This window comes from Harpia harpyja, chromosome 3 (assembly GCF_026419915.1).
Source record: "Harpia harpyja isolate bHarHar1 chromosome 3, bHarHar1 primary haplotype, whole genome shotgun sequence".
Lineage (NCBI taxonomy): Eukaryota > Metazoa > Chordata > Aves > Accipitriformes > Accipitridae > Harpia > Harpia harpyja.
In genome coordinates, this window is record NC_068942.1 from 22,647,665 (window position 1) to 22,670,982 (window position 23,318).

General features: G+C 35.8%; 1 protein-coding gene across 5 annotated transcripts in view; it reads left to right on the plus strand.

Moving 5' to 3' along the window:
• IBTK (inhibitor of Bruton tyrosine kinase) overlaps positions 1-23,318 on the plus strand; it is a 58,922-nt gene that overhangs the window by 12,507 nt on the left and 23,097 nt on the right. For 3 of the 5 annotated variants that reach the window (XM_052781643.1, XM_052781645.1, XM_052781646.1), the window contains exons 4-21: positions 37-161; positions 1,211-1,321; positions 2,570-2,740; positions 3,910-4,027; positions 5,816-5,996; positions 7,227-7,350; positions 9,639-9,816; positions 11,170-11,347; positions 12,191-12,787; positions 14,119-14,205; positions 15,163-15,245; positions 15,348-15,385; positions 17,151-17,247; positions 17,641-17,742; positions 18,716-18,833; positions 20,469-20,529; positions 21,221-21,348; positions 23,109-23,221. In XM_052781643.1, the coding sequence (XP_052637603.1) occupies positions 37-161; positions 1,211-1,321; positions 2,570-2,740; positions 3,910-4,027; positions 5,816-5,996; positions 7,227-7,350; positions 9,639-9,816; positions 11,170-11,347; positions 12,191-12,787; positions 14,119-14,205; positions 15,163-15,245; positions 15,348-15,385; positions 17,151-17,247; positions 17,641-17,742; positions 18,716-18,833; positions 20,469-20,529; positions 21,221-21,348; positions 23,109-23,221 (2,610 nt within the window). The remainder of the gene's footprint in view (positions 1-36; positions 162-1,210; positions 1,322-2,569; positions 2,741-3,909; positions 4,028-5,815; positions 5,997-7,226; positions 7,351-9,638; positions 9,817-11,169; positions 11,348-12,190; positions 12,788-14,118; positions 14,206-15,162; positions 15,246-15,347; positions 15,386-17,150; positions 17,248-17,640; positions 17,743-18,715; positions 18,834-20,468; positions 20,530-21,220; positions 21,349-23,108; positions 23,222-23,318) is intronic. The other 2 variants (XM_052781644.1, XM_052781647.1) reach the window with 1 other exon arrangement.

Genomic DNA, 23,318 nt, shown 5'->3' on the forward strand with positions numbered 1-23,318 from the left:
ATTTACAAGCTGCAAAGGGAATTTTTTTCATTGCAGATCCCACAGAAGTCTACACCTGGGGAAACAATATAAATTTTACTTTGGGTCATGGTGGTCAACAGGGTAAACATCATCCTGAATTGGTGGACCTTTTTCCTCGGAATGGCGTGTATATCAAACAGGTATTCCTAATGTATTACATAGGCCCCTTTCTCGGTCAACTTGGGAGGGGTATGTGAGGGGGAAGAAGTATCGAAGACGTTACCAAGTTTTGAAAATTTGAATGGAAGAAAAAAGTTGGGCCTGTGTTTTTTTTGTTGTGTTTGGTTTTGGTGTTTTGTTCCCTCCTCCCTGCCCCATCTCTTTTTCTTTCTTCCTAGTTATTTCTCAGCAAGCAGTTTCCGTTGATCTGGCAAGCATCTTAGAGCAGCTAAGGAGTACTAGAGGAGGCCTGCTGTATTATACTTTTGCTGCTTTCTACTCTCACCCCGCCCCAATCACCCTCAATGAAATTGTGGTTCTCTATTTTGGTGGGGAGAATTTTTTTATTTTTTTAAATATGATTTACCTTGGATATATGGCTGGTATATCATTAAATAAGTTCAGAAGCATGATACTTCTGTAACTGTTTTGAGTTTCTGACTTCCTGTGCAACTCCCATACTGAATGGAAGTGGGGCAATGAATCTGCTTGATACATGTTGAATTAAAATTTTTCTTGTGTTGAAAGCAGCATGTGCTGTTAAGCATGCTTCCTGTAGCAGTAGTTTTGTCCCTGATAACTTCTTGGGACTTCAGTTTAAGAATGTTTGAAAGTTTAAAGTACCCCTTGAACAAGCATTCAGGGCAGACAATCTGTGCTGCAGTCTTTTAACATGTTTCCTTCAGCTTTTCTGAGGCAGTGTTGTTGCCCTTAAAACTCAATCTTTTGAGCTTCTGTTAGGCTGTAGGGCCATGCTTGAACTTATTTTAATAAATACAAACTGTAGGTCTCTTCAAGTAGGTTAAAGCAGTACATAATAAATTTAAAGCAAATATTGTGTGTTCCTTGTGTCTTGATTTGGCAGTCCTGTGCTTTAATACTAGTATCTTACTCGTATTTTTACGAACAGATCTTTATTAAAGCTGAACTTCTTTGATGTAGGTTTGGCAGGTGTTTTCAGATTATCCAAGAAAACTAATTTGTCCTGTACTGCCTCCTCCCTACCCCTTTTTTTCCCTTTTTCTTTCAGGTGGTACTCTGCAAATTCCACTCTGTGTTCCTTTCCCACAAAGGTCAAGTTTATACGTGTGGACACGGACAAGGAGGACGCTTGGGTCATGGTGATGAACAAACATGCCTGGTATGCTGTCTTATGCTATCTTGTGTAGTCTAGCATGATGTTTCTTTTATTTCAAACAGCAAGTCTAAAAAGTGAATTAGAGTTTCCGTGAGTGTACTTTCAAAATGAGTTTGCTGTTGATTTCAAACAACCCCCCTTGCTCCTCACCAAATAACAGAAAAAATCCTCTCCAGTACTACTAGTGAGGTGGCAGAGAGCAGAAGAATGTACATTTAAATATATTTCAATCTAAGATAGCTAGATACTGTGGTCAAACTTCTGTGTTATGGCTGAGTTGTTTTAAAGGCTAGCTGATGCCAGATAAGTGGAAACAAATATTTTTTGGCTGGGCTGGCTTCTTAAATAGGTTTGTGATGCCATCTGATGAGTGTCAAGCCTGGCACAAAGGAAACAGCAGTACTGTGGAGCTGTAGTGGCATGAAAAGTGATGGTAGGGTTGCTTCTTACTAGACTTGCACAGCTATTAAGTGAAAACTTGCCTATCATTTTCATTTGAATAGTACATTGTTGCAATATGCAGAAACAAAATTTGGGAAGACTAAGGTATGATGACAATACAATTCTTAGACTTTAGTATCTTATCCTGTGCACTCTACCTGGTAGTGTGCATTTAGGTTGCAGCACAATAATTTTTTAAAATTTCTAATATCAAGTATCTGGTAGAACTTGGTATTATGTTGCTGGATGTTATAGTGAAGACTGGAGCTCAATTCTTAATGCTTTTTTATAAAAAATGCAGTTCTGTGAAATCAGAATTTTTTTGCAAATTGCTGTTTTGAAATTGGGATGTTATCCAGTTAAATAAAGGAGAACTTACATTAGAGTGCATGAAGAGTCAAAGATACAGAACTGTTTCCTTATTCTGTGGAATTTTCTTAGGATTATCCTGGGTTTTGAAGGGAGAAATCTTTATTGCTCGTGGTAATTTAAAAAGAAAAATGGAAGAGTTAATAGTTAATGTTTGTCCAGCTGTCCTGAAGATATAGTTTCCAACCTAATTTCAGAGCAGGTAGTTTAAAAATCATCTCCCCTGATAGCAGAGAATGCATTTCAAATGAACATAGTTTGTCTTACTGCATTGGATGTGGTAGTTATGTTAATGAGTGTATTGTATATTCAAATGCATTTTCATCTCCAGTTCAGTATTTGGTCATGACTTTCTGTTGGTGTAACTTTCGTTTCATAGATGGTCACTGGCTAATATCAAACCAGTGTATTTTTATATCAATATTTTTTTTTCTTGTTCAGGTTCCAAGACTTGTGGAAGGCTTAGCTGGCCATCAGTGCTCCCAGATAGCTGCAGCAAAGGATCATACTGTTGTTCTAACAGAAGATGGATATGTTTACACATTTGGTTTAAATACTTTCCATCAATTGGGTATTCTTCCTCCTCCTCCTAACTGCAGTGTTCCTAGACAGGTAAAAATAACATCAGTCAATGCATCGTTGTTTGTTGTTGGTTTGTTTTTTTTTTTTTTTAACAGAAAGTAAAATGTGAAGATTGTGGAAATAACTTTAAAACTTTTTCAGGACAATAAAGTCAAATGTGAGTTCAGGTAAAATCTTGATTCTGTGTTATCATACATCTCAATCTTAAATACTTAACTGTGTCCTGATAAACATCTTAGTTTGTAACCTGAACTGTACTGAAGTTTGTAGCGCTAGGTATGATACAAGGTACAATTGCCAAAACCCTTTTCTTTCCCAAATTGTTCTGTAGCTGAAATGACTTAAAAGTAATAGGTATGTGTTACTTGAGATTCATGCTCTTTATTCCTTTTGAATCACTGGATGATGGATCTCAGGGTTTGATAGTTGTGTCCTTTGCTGGAAACACTGTTGATTCTGGAGTCATAATGCTTTGGGAAAAATAGCGACAGGGAAGAGAGGGTATGGGCATCAGCAACTTGACTATATTTCTATGCTCAATCTCTAACTTTTTCTAATTTTTTTTTTTTTTTAAGTAAGAAAGAGTTACATTACCTTTTATTGAAAGGAAGCTTCATGTGGAGTAGAACAACATTGTACTACCAGTGTTATAAAAGTAGGAAAGAATAATTGGCCAAAGTGCAACAGGATACCATTTTGGGGTACAATGGGATGCTCTTCAGTAGTGTAATGATAGCTGTGTATCTACAGTATTTGCTTTGACCTTCATCGTCTTGATCTGGAAAATCGAGTTAAATTTGGTGGAATTAGTAGTATAGCGTTCTGCAGAGTGTTTAGGGCATTAGGACGTACAAGCTGAAACTTTTAGCTGACACTTTTGCAGCACCTGAGTCTTCTTTGGCTGTCGTACGCATGTCCTGTGCAGTCTTGTTCAACATCTTACCTATGAAGACAGCTTAAGAAGATTTGATTCTAGTTCTGATTAGATAATGCAAAAATTTTACTACTTTTTGTCACTAGTGCAATAGTGCACCACTTGACAAACTTCTGAAATAATCCTGTCTTAATAGACTGTATGTGGATTGATACCAATGCTTCATCCTTAATGACTTTAGGAGTTAAATGTTGTCAGAAGTTTGTACATGTGAAATTCACCTGTTGCTGCTTAATATTAAGATGTACTTTGGGTTTGTGCTTAGGTTCAGGCAAAAAACCTGAAAGGTAGAATGGTGATTGGAGTGGCTGCAGGCAGATTCCATACAGTGCTATGGACTAAGGAAGCAGTGTATACCATGGGGCTGAATGGCGGCCAACTAGGTAAGGTAGAAGTGTTCTGAAAGTAAAACCCAGCCATTAAAAGATGTTACTCGTACTAAAGCTGTCATCTGCTTCTTACAACAGAAGCCTGGTTAAAGCTTTCTCTTTTCTCTCTCTCTTTTTTTTTTTTGTTTGGTGTTTTTTGTTTTTTTTTTAAAACCCAGTCTGATGACATTATCCCTTCACACTTCTTTTGAAGAATATTTTTCATTACCGCCAGTCACTTTCACATTTTGAGATGATGAGAGCTAGTCAGACTTAGCTCTGTTATTTGAACTCTGTGATTCTTTTGCCTTCCATGTATCTTGTGTGGTCCTGCTACTGAAGACTTTCAGGAAACAGAATGTTGCTGTTTGTGTTGCAAATTACCCCAAGGCATGCTTGTCTCCTTCCAGCAGTCTGGCTGGTACTGCCCTGAATAAATTACAAACTAGCATTCAGCTCTCTTGCCTATGTCCTTTCACCACACGCTGTAAAGATGCTACTGATAACTTTTTCCATACTAACTTTGTAAACTGAAATGCTTGCCCACATCTAGAAATTTTTTCAACAACGCCATTACCAGAATCTTCACTTAACTCAGTATTGTTCTGAAGTCAAGAAAGAACCTAATAAAAATGTATTGCCAACTAGTGAACTTCTTGATTTGTTGTATGAATGGGATATTTTAATTGCTTTTGTCTTTTTTGATAAACAGGTATTGCAATATTGGTTTGGATTTGCATTTCTGCAGTTCTGTATCTGTGTGCAAACAAAACTGTTAGCTAGCTCTGGTACTTACAGTTAATCTGCATCAGTTCTGGCATCAGGTTCAGACACTTTTTTGTGTTCCTATTTAAGATTGCAAAGGTATGTGAAAAAACTTGTCTTTGTCAGAGAAGTATCTTACTAATGAATATTTTGTTTGTTTTTGGTCTTTTTTTTATGTACTCATCATATAAGTTTTCTTGTGGTTTCTTGTGGTGTTGAGATTATTCTGGTGTGCACATGGCCCAGTGCAGTACCATACAGAGACAGTAATTGGATGGTAAGCGGTATAGTTGTGTCAGCTGGGCACTATGACAGACCTGTGGTAATAAACCTTGCCTCTTTAAGATGTTTGGGCATAGCACTACACTGTGATATGACAGAGTTGCTTCCAGCTTTAGAGGTAGCTCTGCTGCTTGTTCTGGATATTTGTGCCCTGATCCACTCTGTTATGCAGATAGAGTGCACACAGAGCAGGGTTATGTTATGTATGAGATTCTTTGTGTTAGGTTTCTTGATGCTGCAGAGCAGCAATGGCCTGATTATTTATTTATTTATTTTTTTAAATATGTTTTCAGAGACCTTACATTACAGCTCCAACCTTGTCTGTTGTTTCACATAACTGCCTGCCTTCATGCTTACGTGCACTTAGAGTAATTTTTATGACAAGCTTGTTTGGCATCTTCCAGTGGCTGAAATAATCTGTATTTATGCCAGTGTGATAGTATTTCCAGTGTCTTGAACTGTACTATGACCAAATGTTCTTTCTTTGGAATCAAAAGCAGTACCACTACAGAGTCTAACAGCATTAAATAGTTTTCCCTGTAGAATATGCCTTATGTCATATTTTGTGTATCAAATATTGAATGTTTTCTGGTGTTTGTGGTGAACTAACAAGTATGTGTGGTGGGTCTCTTATCTAACTACCTAAAATATCTTTTAGAATTTAAAGGTTCTTCAAAGTAGTGTAGCAAAGTGTCCTTTAAATGTATGATGTGTGGAATGGCAAATAATGTTTTGGGGGTGTGTTGTATTTTCTAGGTTATCTGCTGGATCCTAATGGAGAAAAATGCGTAACTGCACCTCGCCAAGTTTCTGCTCTACACCACAAAGATATCTCTGTGTCCTTGGTCTCTGCAAGTGATGGCGCTACAGTATGCGTTACTGAAAGAGGAGATATTTATTTACTTGCAGACTATCAGTGCAAAAAGATGGCTTCCAAGTATGTGTTACTTTTCTAATTTGTCATGAAGTACAATAGGTGAAGATTTCACTGTAGGCTTATGCTTGCAAGCTATTTTAAAGATTTTTGTGCATAGAGAGAATAGAGTGCTCCTGAGTTTTCTTCATTTGCAGTTCTTTCATATAAACTGTGGCTTTTTTGTTTGTTTGTTTATTTGTTTTTGTTATTAGATGAGGCTAAGGTGCCACTCGCTCTTTACCAAACATATTTAAAAAAAACCATACTAAGAGGAAATATTTTGTGCCATAGGTTTAAAAATATTGAAACTGGTATTTTTTGTTCCTCTGTTAGCCTGAATTTGTATAAATGCATCTTGATAGAGGTGTTAAAGATCTGCTATTCTATTTAGTTATGTTGTTATGATTTTGAATCAGTAATTTGGGGTCTGAATTTCATAATTAATGTGTGGATCTAGTACGCTATAGAGGGTAATTTAGGTTGCAAGGGGGACCTTGTGACATTGTCTGCACCATATGCTAACACCTGGGTGTAAAACCTGTTGAAGAAACTGGGCCTGTGACTTGTAAATTTAGGAAATTATTTGATCCCATTCTCTCTTACTTAGTTTGCAATAACAGATTAGAAGAGGTAATTAGGATTTTTCCCCAGCTAACTCCCAGTTAGCTTTTCAGCTTCACTTCAAATTCTAACAGTATTTATTGACAGGTTATAGTTTAATGATTATTTTATACTTCTTCTTCTACATGGTTGTAAATGAAGGTGCTGGCACTTGGAGAAACTTAATACTATGTACTGCGCTCTTATACTAAGAAACTAAAAAGAGATAATGTGCATGGTTTTGATCAGGTAAAAAACAAACCCTGCCAAAAACCTGAGAAATGGCCTACTGGGATAGGATAGGTCTTCTAATACAAACAGTTAAAGGAAATTTATACAACTATAATTTTTGTAATGCTGAAGATCAAAGCTAAATCATACACTGGTTTTCACTTACAGAATTTTATGAAGAACCTGTGGATATGATGTGACTTAAAAGCAAAGCAAAAATTACAATCTACTAATAGTATTTTATTAGCAGTTATGTTAGTAATACCAGTGGGGAGAAACTGAACTTAAGTAATTTTTCAGTGTCACTACCTCAACTATATTTTTTTTACTGCTTCTCTAAATGAAAAAGGTAACTCTGTCATAGAAGCAACATAAGTACACAATGAAGAAATACTAATTTAACCTTTTGTGTTCTTCCAGACAGCTGAACCTTAAAAAAGTTCTTGTTAATGGGGGATATTTGGAATATAAGGTAGATACCCAGCATCTTAAAGAAAATGGTGGTCAGAAGATTTGCATTCTAGCGCTGGATGAAGCTGGAAGAGTAAGTTGTGTCTCTAGAAATCGTAATTATATAGCAAGCTACATACTGATTAATCAAACTTTAAACATAAGACAGGACAAAATCGTGCATAGAAAATACCCAATTCATTTCTATATAGCTGCTAGTGATTTTTTATTATTATTATTTTTAAAGGGCTATGGGAAGAATATGGAAGTAATGTACAGTAGTTTATTTTTAAATCTGTGAATATCTAATGGCTTTTCAGTGAATGTGTGAACTTTGTTTTCATATACATAAGTGGCTATATAGCGTACATGGTCTGGTGTTTTGGTTTGGGTTTTTTTTTGCCCCCGTCTCTCCTCTCACCCCACCTACCCAGTCACCTTTACACCCTTCGGAAGTAGTCTCAGACGTAGTCTCTGGACTTGAAGTTTTAGAGCCTTTGGTGAAAAGCAGCTGTTCTGTAGATGAGATGTCCCTTTTATTGTTGGAAAGTTGCAGCTAAACCTGGTGAATGATTTAGTATTTATAGTTAAATGTAGACACTGTGTTTTCTTACAACTGGAATACTGTGCTGGATTTATTGTTTTCTTCCCTCATTCTTTCATAGAGTAACAGTTTATAGGACCTGTCAAAACCCCAGCCTTTTCCAGATCTGCTCACTGGGAAATCTAAACCTTCAGTGCCATCTAGTGGTGTTTACAAAAAGGTTTCGTTACTGAAATGCTGCCTTAAAGAGTGTTAAAAACTGAGCTTGTATATCAAAATAGGGAGCAGTGTGGGTATTTCCTTTTCTTTCCTTGCATTTAACTGAATTATGTTTTGGGATGATCTTACCTGTTTATTAGGTCATTAGTTGTCTCGGAGATTATAAACTTCCAGTTCAGTATTTTTTGATGTGAGGTTTAGCCTCTAGCATCTGTAGTATTGACAGTGCCCTTTCAACATCTTTGCAACACTGCTTTAGCAGTAAGAAACTACTTTTGTCTTCCTGCATCAGTGGAACTGTGTCAACCTACATTTCATATCTTTCCATGCTGAATACTGGCAAATGCTGGGATCTTTAGCGCTTTTAGGCATTATAAATTATTGAGTAAGGAGAGGGATGGGATCTTAATACTTCTGTTTCCTGAATCAACGCTTCCTGGTCTGGCTTGATTGTACTTTCTTTGTGGGTACTGTTTAGCCTAGAAAAGAGAAGGCTCAAGGAGGATCTTATCGATGTATATACATACTTGAAGGGAAGATGTAAAGAAGATGGAGCCAGACTTTTTTCAGTGGTGCCCTGTGGCAGCAGAACCAGAGGCAATGGGCACAAAGGAAATAAAGGAGGCTCTGTCAGAATATCAGGAAGCACTTTTTCACTGTGAGCGTGATTGAGCACTGGCACAGGTTGCCCATGGAGGTTGTGGAGTCTCCATCCTTGGAGATATTCAAAAGCTCTCTGGACATGGTCCTGGGTAACTGTCTCTGGGTGGCCCTGCTTGAGCAGGGGGTTGGACTAGATAACCTCCAGAGGTCCCTTCCAACTTCAACCATTCTGTGATTCTGTAGGGCTGAGAGGGGAAAGGAAATAGGCTACTCGAATTCTTTTGTCCCCTCCTTATGTAGGTGTTAACAGACCTGTGCAGGTTCTTCCATGGGAGAAGACAAAAGCCCGACTTCAGCACCACTAACGCCACATCTTGGCTTTACCTTGTGTGCGATTGTTGCTTCGTGCTCGCTTTTTTCAGATGTCTGCAGTATACCTTGTTGGGGTCCTGCTGTGCATGCAGTTCTTCACATTTCTGTTGAATGTTTTGCAGTTTGTGTTTGGTCACGATCTCCATTCCAAAGCCTTAGCTGGTACAGAGAAACTTGAGATTTTTGTCAAACAATTAACAGAAAATGGTTTAAATTTTTGGTGTGCTAGTTTTGAATTTTACCTGATTTATAAGCAAACTGGCTGGACATATCTGTAAATTAAGAACTAGATTAAACTTGTTTCTTGCCTTGATGACACCTTTTGCTGTCCTTATTGAAATGTCAGTAAAAACTGTCCTATAGATGACTGCTGTGAAGATGTTAGAATATTCAGAGCTTTTCAAATACCCTCCATGGGCAAATGGATCTTGATATCATGATAGATTTTCCCCGTTTTACTTGTGGGTTTCTTTGTAATAGATGCTTGTAATACTTTAGGATATAATTTTGAAGTATATCTTTCTCCTTTTATATGCAACTTCGAGATGGCATGTTCTTGTGTTTTAAAAAAGTAGCATGTAGTATGTAATTGCTTTTATATGATATAAAGATTTCCCCTTTCTCTGAAAAAAATGGTGTTATAGGTGTTTTGCTGGAAGTCATCTAACAACTCCATGAAGCAGTGTCGTTGGGTGTATGGCCGGCAAGTCTTCATGTCCGACGTTGCTTTAAATGGGAACGAAATAATGTTTGTCACGCAGGATGGTGAAGCCTTTACAGGGAAGTGGCTGGAAGAAGGGAAAAAAATCTCAGAAAAGAAAGGTTAGCTGTGATTTCTTAATGGTTTTTAAGTACTTCAAATCAATATAAAAGTTTAATCGACTCTTTACAGTGTCTAACAGTATTATGTGGTGAGTTCGTTCTTTCCTCTGTGGCTGACGGCTGGTAGCATTGACCACTACTGTTCTCTTTCCTCAGTAATGCTAAGATTTACTTAGTTTGCAGCCTTCAGTTATCCTTCAGGTGGAGACTTCCAGGAAGAAAAGTACTTCTGAAGAGTAATAGTAGTACAAGGGTCCTGTGTAGTGATCTTGTCACATATTAGATGACCAGTCCTAAGAGACTGGCATTGAATAAAAGAATGAGCATGTACTTGCTTGTGCTGCTAAGTCTGTGAAACCTTATGTTTCCCAGACCCTTATCTGGGCATAATACAGGGTCCAGAGCAATTTCCACCTTATTAACTTGGCTCATATTGCTGAGAGTAGGTCCCGACTGATTGTTTTTCTGCGAGGAAGATACCTGTCTACTATAGGACAAGATTTTAATTGAAACTGTCAGCCCTGTTAATGTAGGGGTCTTAAAACTCTATGGATAGAAATGGATTTACTTCCAACCTGGAATGTATTTGAACTTTATAGCTTTACGTTGCAGTTCTACTTCCTTTGATACTGAGATTCCATCTTTAGTTTTATCAGTCCATTTTTGCATTCTTTCACAGCAAAAATCTTTCCTCTGTTGCTCAATCCAGAGTTGAATACTAGTTTTACTCTGTTGCTACTTCCTTTTATTCTACACATCTGTCTAGTTGATGTTAATCACTGATTTGTAATGAATGAGAGCTTGTTTTTTTGAAAGGTTTTAATGAATGTGGTGAATGGTGTGTATGTATTCAGTTATCCAGTTCTTGAAAAATAATCCAGTATTCAGAGAATATCACATTTTTTCAATAGTATTTTATTAGTTTGAGTATAATTTAAACTGATATAATATGAAATCTGAAGGCAATTGTATTGTGTCTGCTGTAATTGATATGACAGGAAAAGAAAACAATCTTGCACTGCTGTACACTGATGCACAGCTTGTTTCATTCCACAAGAGGTCGCATTGAATGTTAGATGGAGTGTTTTCCCTTACATGAAGAAGTGGCAAAACGCTTCCACAAGAAGTTCTGGATAAAAACTCTCCTATATGTAATGTAAAGTCTTATTGTTAAAACGTCTTCCTGCATTTCAGTTAAGTGAGCTGAAATCTTCAGCATAATTTAGCCTTATTCAGTGACTCCATCAATGGACTTACAGAAATCATAAATCTTGCTGTTTTGTTATATCAGTTGCATTTTAATTAGCTGGACCTTTCTGTGTTTTTTTTTTTCCAATCTTTTTTTTGTTTTAGCAGAACTTGTATCAAACCTTCAGAATTCTTCATGTGATGTGTCTTGTGAACATGATACAAACAGTGTGTATGAAAGAATTCGACTTCAGAAGCTTACTTTTGTCCACCGAGCTGTTAGTATTGCCACTGATCCTAATGGTTGCAATTTTGCTGTTTTACAGTCAGATCCTAAAACAAGGTATATTTAAAATACCAACAACTGTAATTTTTCTCTTTTTTTGTGTGTGATTGCAATTAAATCATTCTGCTTTTCAAAACCATTTTTTGGCTCATACAGGAGACACAGTAAATGTGGTTTTCCATACTGCTAGAGAATAGCACTTGTTAGTAAACAACTGTGTTGAAGTTACCCAAAGACCTCAGCTTATATATTTGCATAATTAGTATAGATGGTGTTGATGTTTTATCTAAAGTGTTTAATGCAAGCATTTGCGCTGTATTTCTTAACACACTCTGAGCTCTAAATACTGTAGAAATTCACCCCTTTGGTGATCACCAATAATCAGCTTTCAAATAAAAGTGAAAACTGGATCTTTCTTTCTTTGGAAAAAATGTTTCAGGTAAAATGAGTAAGTAGAGCACTGAACCATGTTCCTTGTGCGCTCATAATGGTTTCCAATATATCTGATAATAAGTAAATATTAGCTTTTTTTTCTTTACTGCTTTGGATTGTAATATGAAATACAGCAAACATTTCTGTGTTTTCTTGTCGGAAAAATAAGATGAAGATAAGATAGTTCTGATAATACATATTTATTGGCTACATTATAAAGACAAAATACTATATTTTATATTCTGAAGATAGACAGATCTTACATATATGGTTTAATTGCCTAAATACCATATTATTAGTTCTTTTTGTAAAGAATAGGACAAGAAATGTTGAGTAGTCCAGCAATGTAAGAAAAAACCTAAACAAACCAAATGGAAACAACCTCACCCTCTTCATTAAACATACTATGTAAAATTTTATGGAGCTTGTAAATAGTGGGGTTTTTTGATGGATTTCATTTTGTTCTAGTCTCTATGAAATTCCAAGTGTGTCATTATCAAGTTTTGGAGAGGATTTTGGCAAACTGTTAGATGAAACAGATGAAATGGACAGCATCCATGATGTGACTTTTCAGATTGGCACAAGAACTTACCCCGTGCACAAATACATCTTGGCTGTACGCTCTGACTTCTTCAAGAAGCTGTTTGTTTCCAGTGACAACCAGCTAGACACTCCAGACATCTACCGTAAAGACGAAGATGCTGTTGGATGTGATCTTTATGTAATAGAGAAAGTTCATCCAGATCTGTTTGCATACCTTCTGCAGTTCATATACACTGACACTTGTGATCTTTTGACTCATGGTTATAAACCAAAAATCGCGCATAAAGGAAAATCAGAAGAATATCAAGATACTTTAATTTCTAACCTGAGCAAAATGAGTTTTGATGAAAATGTTAATGGAAAGTCTGCATATGAGATTTATAGAAATAATCAAGTGCAAGTTATAAATGAAAAACAGAAGAGCAAATCTAAAAAAGGCAAAGTTGCTGGTGAAGAAGCTAACCTCATAAAAATGTTGCAGAGTGCTGCAAAGAAGTTTGGACTCAGCAATTTAAGTGGAAGGTAGGTGAAAGGAAATGCATTTATATTCTGGCAAGCTCTTCACGGAGTGTTTTTATCTAAGGTGGTCTAACTTTAGGTGATATTAAAGTAGAAGGCTATTTGGGGTTGATAAGTTTGCCTTTTTTTCTTGTTTTATTGTTTGTAAGTATAAAAGTTTAGAGCACACACCACATCATCTCTTTAAAGCAACATCAGTTTGTTCTGATGCTCTTCACTAAGAGATAGCATGTATGACCTTCTCGAATATGTCAGAAGCAGACTTTCTTAGTATGATTATGTATGTAAAGCATCATTTTTCAATAGGCTTCTATATGATGGAAATGTGCTGTTGGCCCTTACTGTGTCCTAGAACCTCTTGAACATTTGTATTTAAAACATCTGTCCTGTGTCTCTTTTAAGGCATGAGCTCTCTGAGACTTATCTGTTGTAAATCATCTGACTCTCCAGAATGACTGTCATAAAACATCATACTTGCTTTGTTAGAGACAGCTGATCTAATTGAGTTTTAGTCCTGTGAATTTCTACTGTGGTCCATAGTCTACAGTTTTTCTATAGACAGTGGACAGTAGTGTAAAACAACACAAAGCAAAGTTAAATTCTTGTTTAACTGATGCATTTTTAATGTTATGTGGTGAAACTAATGGAATTGAGACCAAATGTCTCTGTAGAACTGTATTACTGGGTTGTGTGGGGGTTTTTTTCTGCATTTGTCTTTTCCTTTCAAAGGAGGGAGTGAGCTTTTTCAAGGCAGTTTTCTTCACTGTGTTTTTTGCAAATGCTGAAGTTAATCAGCAAAGATGTGAAACTGCTGCTAAAATTGAGTTCCCAAGTAAAATCTCCATGTTAAAGCACTTTCCCTTTGAAAGCATATTGGTTTGTAATCCACCAGCAGCACTCCTGTGTCTTTACCATCCCATTCACAAGCCTCCTTGATGAATTAGGGTGCTAAAGAAGCCTGTGCTGAAACATGCATCTCTTCCAAACCACTGTTTTTGCTCAGATAACTGACTGGTAGCAGTATATGTAAGTCCTAGATTTTTGACCCTCTGGTGTTGGACTTCGGCCTTTACTATAGCAGTATAGCTCTCATCTAAGATAATAAATAAGATAGCTAAGATGTGGAAAGAATGTCAGTTACATTTTACATCTGCAGTGAAGACTTTTAAGGAACAACTGGCCGTTTCTAGTTTTCTGTGATGAATGATTTAGATCCTTTTTCATATTTACAATACGAGCCCACTGAAGTGCTATTACTTTGTGAAACTGTTCTTCTTAATGGCTTGAACTGTATACGAATGGTATTACTTATTACTAGTGTTAATGATTTGCAGGTTGGATGGAGTCAGGTTAGAAAATGGAAAAATTAATGTTGTCAACAAGAAGAATGGGAACAAACCAAAGTTAAATCAGAAGAAATGGTAAACTTTTTAAATCAAGCTTCCTCTACCCCCACGATCTTCCTTTTATGTCATCTCTTTATCTGTTACGTGTAGGCTAAGGTTGATCAGCTGTATTTTAACTTCTGGGGTACACTTGTCTCTTTCACAGTAACTCATGTTTGGCAGTTCTCTGTAGATGCTTATAGACTGATCTATGAAGTAGTATTCTGGGATAGATTATGTATGGTATATTTTTGCTTCTTTTTGCTGTACATTAACATGTTCTGTGGATTAACAGTGTCATAGAATACTAATGCCAAGAGAAATATTGTGGGTAATCCAGTCAAAAGCAGTAGGACTTTTGTATATATGCTTTCTGTGACAATAAGACTATGTGGATTGGAAATAAGCAAATGTATAATATTTTATCTAATTAAGAAAATCTCTGGAATATCTTTCAACAGAAAAATTCCTTATGCTTTTATCAGTGATGTTTGTTTTTTAATTCCATTGATGTGATTGGGTTATTTATACCCAAAGGCTTGAATAGTCTACTTATGTAGTAAAAGCTACATTGCATAAAAGTAGCTTTTTCGAAGAATTTGGATTACTTCACTCTTAAAACGTGTTGTCAAAGCTTATAGTAGCTATTAATATAAAAGAAATAACTAACTAACATAGACCATTTAAGATTGACTAAAATTAGCCATAATTAATTTATTTGGTCATAGCAATATTGAAACAGTAATTGACCGTGTTTTGAAGGAAGTACTTCGTATGGAATTTTGAGCGCTCAACTTTGGGCAAAAAATGTCTCTCTTGAAACTATTGTGCCTGTACTTTTAGGTTCGTTTCATATGATATTATTAAAGTTCAGGTGTGTTTTATGTTAAAGGATAAATCCTAACTTGCTAAAGTAAGCATGTAATTTGTAGAGTTTACAACTTGTAGCTCTTCTGAATAGTCACAGTTCTGATCGTATTAAATATCTTCTAGTTCGTACCTCTGCGATGTGACCCTGAAATCTTTAGATGGAAAGGAATTCCCGTGTCATAAGTGTGTACTTTGTGCAAGACTTGGTATGTGTGTGTATTTTTATATATATATATAAAATATAAGTCATATTGTCTTTTTTAACTGAAATTTTCTTGCATCTTGAACTGAAATGCCTTTCTTTACAGATTATTTTCACAGCATGTTAAGCAGCTCATGGATTGAGGTAAGCTTGCCAATAAACATGTGTGGTGGCATGTTTTGTTGCATCAAATAAGTGACAGCTTTTCAGTTTTTCCGAGAATAACATTTCCTAAATACTGGGGAAAAGGAAAGGCTGGATGCTTGGATCCTGTTTGCAAGAAAAAAAAAAATCCACATTTTTGGTTACTCTATATTTGTACTATTGAGATTGTATATTAAATGAGTAATAAATGTCATAATGTATATCAAATGAAATTAAAGTATTACTTTTGTTTTAAAGGTTTATTTTGAGCTAGTTCATGGATTTATAAAAGCTGCTGGACTGTTCTTATGGGATACTGCTTTGGATGAATTTTCATTTTCTTTCTGTAAAAGATCTTACAATTTAAATAGTATTCAATATGGAATAGCTTTTCATATGTACTGAGTGAAAGATACAGCAGAATCAAGAGTCTATGTGTAGAATCTCTAGTTGACTTTTACTGTTAATGAAATAGAGGATATCAAGGACTATTCCACTTACCAGCTGCTGCTTCAAAAGGTGTAGATCTTTTATTTGTCTTGGTTCCTATTTGCTAGCTGTATGTCAATGCCCTGGTTGTTCCTGGACACAGTAATTTCACAAAATGACTCTGTTTAAGTATCTGAATACTATTGATAATGCTTGTTGAAAGAGAGGAAAGGTGTAGATGGAGAAGCATTTTTCAGAGATTGAAAGCTGAAGCAGTGTGCAAGAGTTTTCTCAACTTTCATAGCTTTTTGGCAGTATGTAAATCTAAGAACCTGACAAAGTACTGGCAGTTCTCTTCTGCTGCGTAACAGAACTTCACCTGTCCTCTAAGTTACTGTGCTGCCTTTTCCTCAGTCATCCCTGAGGAAACATATCCAAAACACTGTGAGACAAGTGATTTTTTTTTTTTTTTTTGGTGTTGAATGTCCATTTGTGTAGTTGATTTCTATATCAGTTGTATGTAGTTCAAAAGTTATCTATTATTTCTTAAGTAAATCTAAACCATCCTAAATTCATAAGTAAATATTTTGTGAATCAAGTGCTCTAGATGTTGTATAAAAGTCTTAATCTCTGTAAGAGGTTATTAAACGTTAGACAGGAAATATGTTAGTACCAGCAGCATGTTCTAAAGCAAAAGAAATCTTTTTGTATAAAGCTTTGCTTCACTACCACCTGAAATAAACCAAAGTTGTTAAGCAGTGATGTTGTGTGAACATGAATGGTGACAATTACATGGTTTAATGGCTAATATTTGCTCATACAAAAGCTTTGCCTTAATGGTTAAGATGGTTCTTCAAATGGAGGATTTGCTGAGGACCTTGTTTTCTGAGGGATTAACAGTAATGGCTACTTTCATTTTATTCCTGCATGAGAACTTGTGATTTCACTCCATCTTTTACCTTGAAAGGAAAGCAGTTCAGTACTTGCATAGGGGATTGCTGTCATTCTACTTTTAGACAATTGTGGATAAAGTATTATAATCAAGGAGGATTGTTAGAGAAGATGGTCAAACTAATGAAACACTGAACTGTTTCATGGATATGTATTCAGAAGTTTGGGTAGATTTTAATTGCTCTGCTACAATCAATTCTTAATTGAAGAACTTGAACAGATTTTGTGCAAATGCTTAAATAATTGTTTAACTTTGAAAATGTGACCCTCGGTCTAAGTCATTTGCTAAATATAATTGCTGTCTTAATTTTGTGTTTTATTCCCAGTAGTCAGCTTCTTTTACTCTTTTTTTTTTTTTTTTTCCTTTAATCCTTTTGCCTTTTAGGCTTCTTGTTGTTCAGCTCTGGAAATGCCAATCCATTCTGACATACTACAGATAATTGTAGATTACCTGTATACAGATGAAGCTCTTGCAATAAAAGGTGCCATTAATATATTTTCAACTCAACTGTAGCTCCTGCAATTTTTATATTTTTAAAATAGAAATTCAATACTTAATATGTTTGTGTTGAAGTTCTATGTAGAAAATCTAAATTTCTGTAACTCTTGCTTTAGATTTTGAGGTGATAGCTGTACCCCAGGCCTTCTTGTACCTTTTCTTTAGTTTGTCAAACTGCAGTTTTCCTTTTCCCTCCTTCTCTTGCTTCAAAAAAATGACTGTTTGTGCTCTTCTAAGCTATTCCTTGTGCTGTGAAAATCCTATCAAAATTTGCAAAGACATTACATTTGTCCTTTGGTAAAATTTCATTGAATCTTTATGTGTTATAGTTGCTTTTGACTTGCCCACAGTGTTTACATGATGCTTCGTTTTCCAGATTCTCAAAATGTGGAATTCATATGTAATGTTCTTGTGGTAGCAGACCAACTTCTTATATCCAGACTCAAAGAAATCTGTGAAGTAGCCATTGCAGAAAAACGTGAGTTCTTCTGCTTGTATTATAAAGCGTTAGAGAATAAAAAATGCTTTTTTTAGATGTTAATGTTCTTGCCTATTTCAGCACAGAATTATTTGCTTATATTCCTTTGCTCTGATTACCTTTTTCTGTTCATTGCATAGCTGTTAACGGTTGCTTCTTTAGTCTGGGTGATGTTCTAGATTAGCATGATCTTTCATTCCTTATGCATCATTGTCTTCCTCTCATGCTCTTTAATAAAAAGAAAAAAAAAGTAAAAAAGCAAAAAGCAAAAAAAAAAAAAATCCAAACCCACTACAACAAAGAAACCAAACTTTTATAAAACCTTTATTTCATGGAATGTAAACTTCTTGTGTTTGAAACATGATAAAATGAATTCTGTGTTTCTATTTTTGTCCTTGTATTTAGTTCTACTAGTTCTTCTGCTGTTTGTTTGGCACAGTGCTATTTCTATATGGCTATGAAGATCTGCCTCTTCTAGAAAACACTAACTATTGTTGCTTAGCTTGATACAAGAAGTTAGCATACAATTTTTCCTTGGCATTTCATAGTGACTTCCATTTTTTCTCTCTCTCTCTCCCCTGCCCACTGCCCCTTCACCACCTTTTTTTTTTTATCTTTCTCCCTGCTAAAGGAACATTTTGAGCTTTAAGAACTGTTTCTGCTGTATATGAAACTTGCTATTTTTCTTTTTCCCCTTTGATTTGGACTGTCGAGTTTCAATATATTGAAACTGATACGTTTGTAGGTAGGGCCTTTCTATTTTTGTGAAGCAGCTGTTGCATTCAAGCTGCTACAGAGTTATGTGGAGCTTGCTGTAGTTTGTGGCCATTTGAGCATTAGCATTTTTTCCAGGAATGGTGAAGTATATGATATGTTTCAATAACTAGATCATGCTGTGCAATAAGTCTTAAAAACTGCTGCATGATATTGCAGCACGTTGTCCAATTTGGTTGGTTCTGTTTCTTCTTTGCAGTTACTTTAAAGAATGCTGCTGAGCTGTTGGAGTTCTCAGCAATGTATAACGCTGAACAGTTAAAACTGTCCTGCTTGCAGTTCATAGGACTCAATATGGCAGCTTTGCTTGAAGCAAGGTAAGGAGGAATTCAAACATCCCAAAAAGGCAAAAGGGTTGGAAGAACTAATATGAGCAGTTAAATGTTAAAATGCAACTGAATGCTGCTAGTTTAAAGGGAGACTTGTTTTTGACAAACAGGGAGAAACTACTTAAATAACTGTACATACTGTACCAGTTCTATAGTACAAAACTCTGTTACAGTCTGGCGCAAAGAGCCTGAATTAAGGGGAAAAACCTCTCTTGGCTTCAGTGGGCTTTGACATTAGGCCTAATCTTGTTCATTTTTTTTTTTTTAAATTGTTTTTGAAGATGCATAAAACAGCTGTGGTTTTTTTGTTGGTTTCTTTTTTCTTTCCCTTTTTTTTTTTTTTTTTTTTTTTTAAGCATCATAGTTATTATGCAAACTGAATTTATTTTAAGTAGGTTTATTATAGCTGGTGCATTTTCCAAAGAGGATGGGCCTGCCTTCTGGTAGTCTCTTTGCTTTACATGTCTGTAGTGAGGGCTGAACAAATTATTAATTACCCTTGCTTTCCACAATGATTCAGCTAGGGTTCTAAGAAGTTGAAGATGTTCTCTGGCCTTTCTTCTCTTGATGGTTTTGAACAGGGCTTCAAGTTGCTTCCAGAGCACAGGTCATCTTCTCAGAGCAAGCCTTATCAGCACTGATTGAACTTCTTTTCCAGCAAAAACTTTAAAAAACCACACCCAAAACCCAACCAACCAAAACCCCCTGCATCTCTGTTATTGGTCCACTCTGTCCACTCCTAGCCTTTTTGTCATGCTTCCTTTTACCTACAGAAGTTTTTAGAGGTCTGAACCAGTTCAGAATGCCAGAACATCATTGCTATGTCACACAACCGCTCTGCTTGTACCACAGATACAGGGATTCATTCATATTAGCAATTTTCCTCTTTTCTTATAAAGTATAAACATTTTAACCTTTGACTTTGGAGAGAAGAGTAAAAATCTCCTAACATTGTCTTAAGTATTATTCTGAATTCAGGTTTGTTTCATCTTAAGCCTGGAAAGGACATGAAACATTATTACTACACTTAAGACACTATCTGCATTTTAGTGAAAATCTGAAAATGTCATTACTGGGTAGCAAGACTTTCAATCTGAGACACCTGAGACAGATAGAACTTTTATCTGTGACAGCTTTGTGCAAGGAGAGCTGCTCGCGCGGGCAAGAGTTCTGTTGAGTAACGTTTGTTGCTGTACTATTATTTTTTGGCATAAATGTCAATGTCAAGGAATGTTGTGGCTCAGTGTTGTAGAAGAATTTGCATAGACTTGGAGTGTTAGATATATGTCAGGAAGACTTGAAAGTGTTTAGAAATAGATAAACTAATGACCAGTTCATGGTAACTTAACTATATAGGTCTATATTGGCTGTGGCCTTAAGTAATGGTAGGCTGTCGGGAAAGGTTGTGGGTTTAATCCTGCCTTACAAGGGCATTGACTAGTTTATATTTTGTGTTCGTTTTCTTCCTTCTGACTCTGGGACCACCGTGAATAGGGAATAATGCCTGTATGTGAGATTCATCTAAAATGTTTATTTGAATTTTTCATTAATGTGATGGGTTTGTTTGGGTTTTTTTAAGCTGGTAAGTTAAATTTGTTTGTTTTATTTTATTTTTTTTTTAAGGACTCTGGATGTCTTGAGTGATGAAGTTGTAAAGGATCTTTCTGTTTATTACAGGAAAATGGTAAGTTGTACAACTTGAGTGTAAGCTGATTAGGTTTAAAATGAGAACAGAGGAGTAATAAATACATACCTGCAGGGTCTGTAGATGACAGGCTGAATGTGGAACATCTGACTCAAAAGCTAAGGTTAGCTGCTGCTATTACCAATCTCATGGAGCTCATATTTCATTATTCACTATCCACTGCTGCAACAGTATTGTGTCCTTTAAATTGATTAATTCTACATATTAAACGTATTAATGTTCTGTAATTAACAATTGTTGCATGAAAAAACATAAGAAAAACCTATGGAAAAGAGCGTATGTTACTTAGAAGAAAGTAAATTAGGTTTCTCCAGTGTAAAGTTCAGGGTGATCATATAGATCTTAAAAGCAGTAAGAAAAATAATGTGAAAGTTGAACTTTAATGGAAAGGGGAAAACCAAGGCACATTATAATCCAGTATTCTTTAACTGTACAGTAGTATTTGCAAAACCTGTAAGCATTTTTTTTGTCAGGAGTTATAGGCAGCTGAAATTCTCCTTCTGTTTTGCTTAAAGATGTAACTTAAGTTTATAAGTTGGTTAAATAGTTAATTACTTGATCTGTAAAAGTGTTTTAAATGACAGTCAGTTTTGGTCTTTTTACAAGAGATCATACATTTGCTAGCATACAACTTAAGAGAAACTTAGTGTAACGTCTTTTACAACTACAGATTCCAGCCATGGTCAGGAGAGTAATTACACCATATCCAGATGGACCTGACATAAGTTCTTTTGAGCCTGAAGATGGAGAGAACTTTGTCTTTTTAAGGGAAGAAATGAATACAGAACAAAATTGTCAGTAAGTATCTATTTTTCATCAGCATTTTCTACTAGGTGAGCTGTATATGGTATTTATCCCCCTTTGGATGGTGCCTGACTCTCTTTGGGTGCAGAATGGAAATATTAAGAAATAGGAGAAATGGAGATTTCAAAGACCATTACCAGTTCCCTTTAAGTATTTTAAAATGTTACAGAACTGCAGTGGAGCACTTTTTTCAGTTTGTAAGTAGCATGTGAGTAAAGGTAGCAAAACAAGCATTCACAGTAATGTTTGGCAGTTGTGCATTTGATGAGAGTATTTGTGTATGTATGAGATCAACTGTGGAGTTCATTGAACTTCACTGAATTAGAAGAAATCAAAAGATTAAAAAACAGACTTTAAGGTACTATAGATCTGTCTGGAAAAATTGGGATAATCTAAATTTCTTAATATTAACAGAATTGTCATGCAAAATACGAAGTTTTGTAGCATGAGTTTTTAATCTGTCAGTTTAAAGTGGCTGTTGTGTGGCTGTAGAATAACAAAACCTGTGTTTAAGAGGTGTTAGAAAATGTGATCCAAACAACTGTAGATCAGGTAGTTTGGCCTTGGTGGTTTTGTGGACTTCTGTTATTCTGTCTTTGAACATTTGTTCTGAAGACATAGAGGTGAGAGCAATAGAATCTGTAGTCTTACCAGACTAACTTAATATGCTGCTTCTCTCTGAAGAGCAAATAATAAAATTAAACTGCTTTTTTTGGTACAGTTTTTAAACTGGAGAAATTGACTATGACATCACAACTATGAAAAGCTAATTTGATAGGATGACTTGTTAACATGCTTCCAAATAGTGAAATAAGATGTCACCATGCAGATTAGACCTCACCTGTGGTATTGTGTACTGTTCTGACCACTTGTGTCAAGAAAAGTTGTGGTAAATGAACTAGTACATGTAGATCAGGGGAACTGAGAGGCTATTTTGTATTAGACTTCTAGCCTTTCAGTGTTTTTAAAGGCTAGACGATAGCCTTTAGGGTATAGGGCAGTCCAAGGATTAAAAAAACCCTCAAGCATCGTAAGGTTACAGTATTGATGCAGGAATGAATAAGTACGTATATAGTTATTCCACGAAAAGCTTCTCAAAGAGGCTTTTTGAAATAATTCTGAATTTCTAGTAGTTTTATTAAAATGAAAGATGCCTTTTATTTGATTCCACTCTTCCTAATATCATATATAGGAACATGTGACATTTTGGTGACATGACCATATACCTGCTTTATTGTAGAAGTAGTATTATCTTGGTGACAATATTTGTGTTGAGGAAAAGTGAGACCAACTGTAGACTTTATTGAACTTCACTAATTTAGGAGAAATCAAGAGAGAAGAATGTGGAGACTTGAGTGTAGTTTGCTTTATGTCAGTTGCTGTGATGTGTAGCAGGTTTAATCTCACCTAGGTGGCAGTGCCAGCCTATGCAGCTGCTGTATCTTCCACTGTCTCAGCAGAAGTCTTTGTGCAGTGTACTAGACCAGAGACTAGATCTAGATTGGAAAGAACTTTTTCTCTTCCTCCTAGATTGTTCCCCCCCCCCAGTAGTTTACTAAATAGTTGTGCCAGTGCATAAGCAGAGCAGGACAAGCAGCTAGTGACAGCTGGTGGGACCAGGTATTACTGCTTGAAGTATAGCTGCTGCTGCTGACTGAAAAACTTGACATTGACACTGATAGTTCTGAGGTTCAATTTCTTTGGCTTTAATCCATCTTGGGGTTTTTTGTTTTTTTTTTTTTTGTTTTTAATAGGGAAGCCCTTTTCAAAAGAGCAAAAACTAAGGCAAAAAAGAAGCCACGAAAACGGTCCGACAGCTCTGGAGGATATAATCTGTCAGATATTATTCAGAGTCCAGCCTCTACAGGTCAGTGAGAAAGAGGTTCCTTTCAGGTATCAAAACAGAACATAAAGTTTAATATGCAATGCAATGAGATGTCTATACTTCAATAAGGATATCTTGC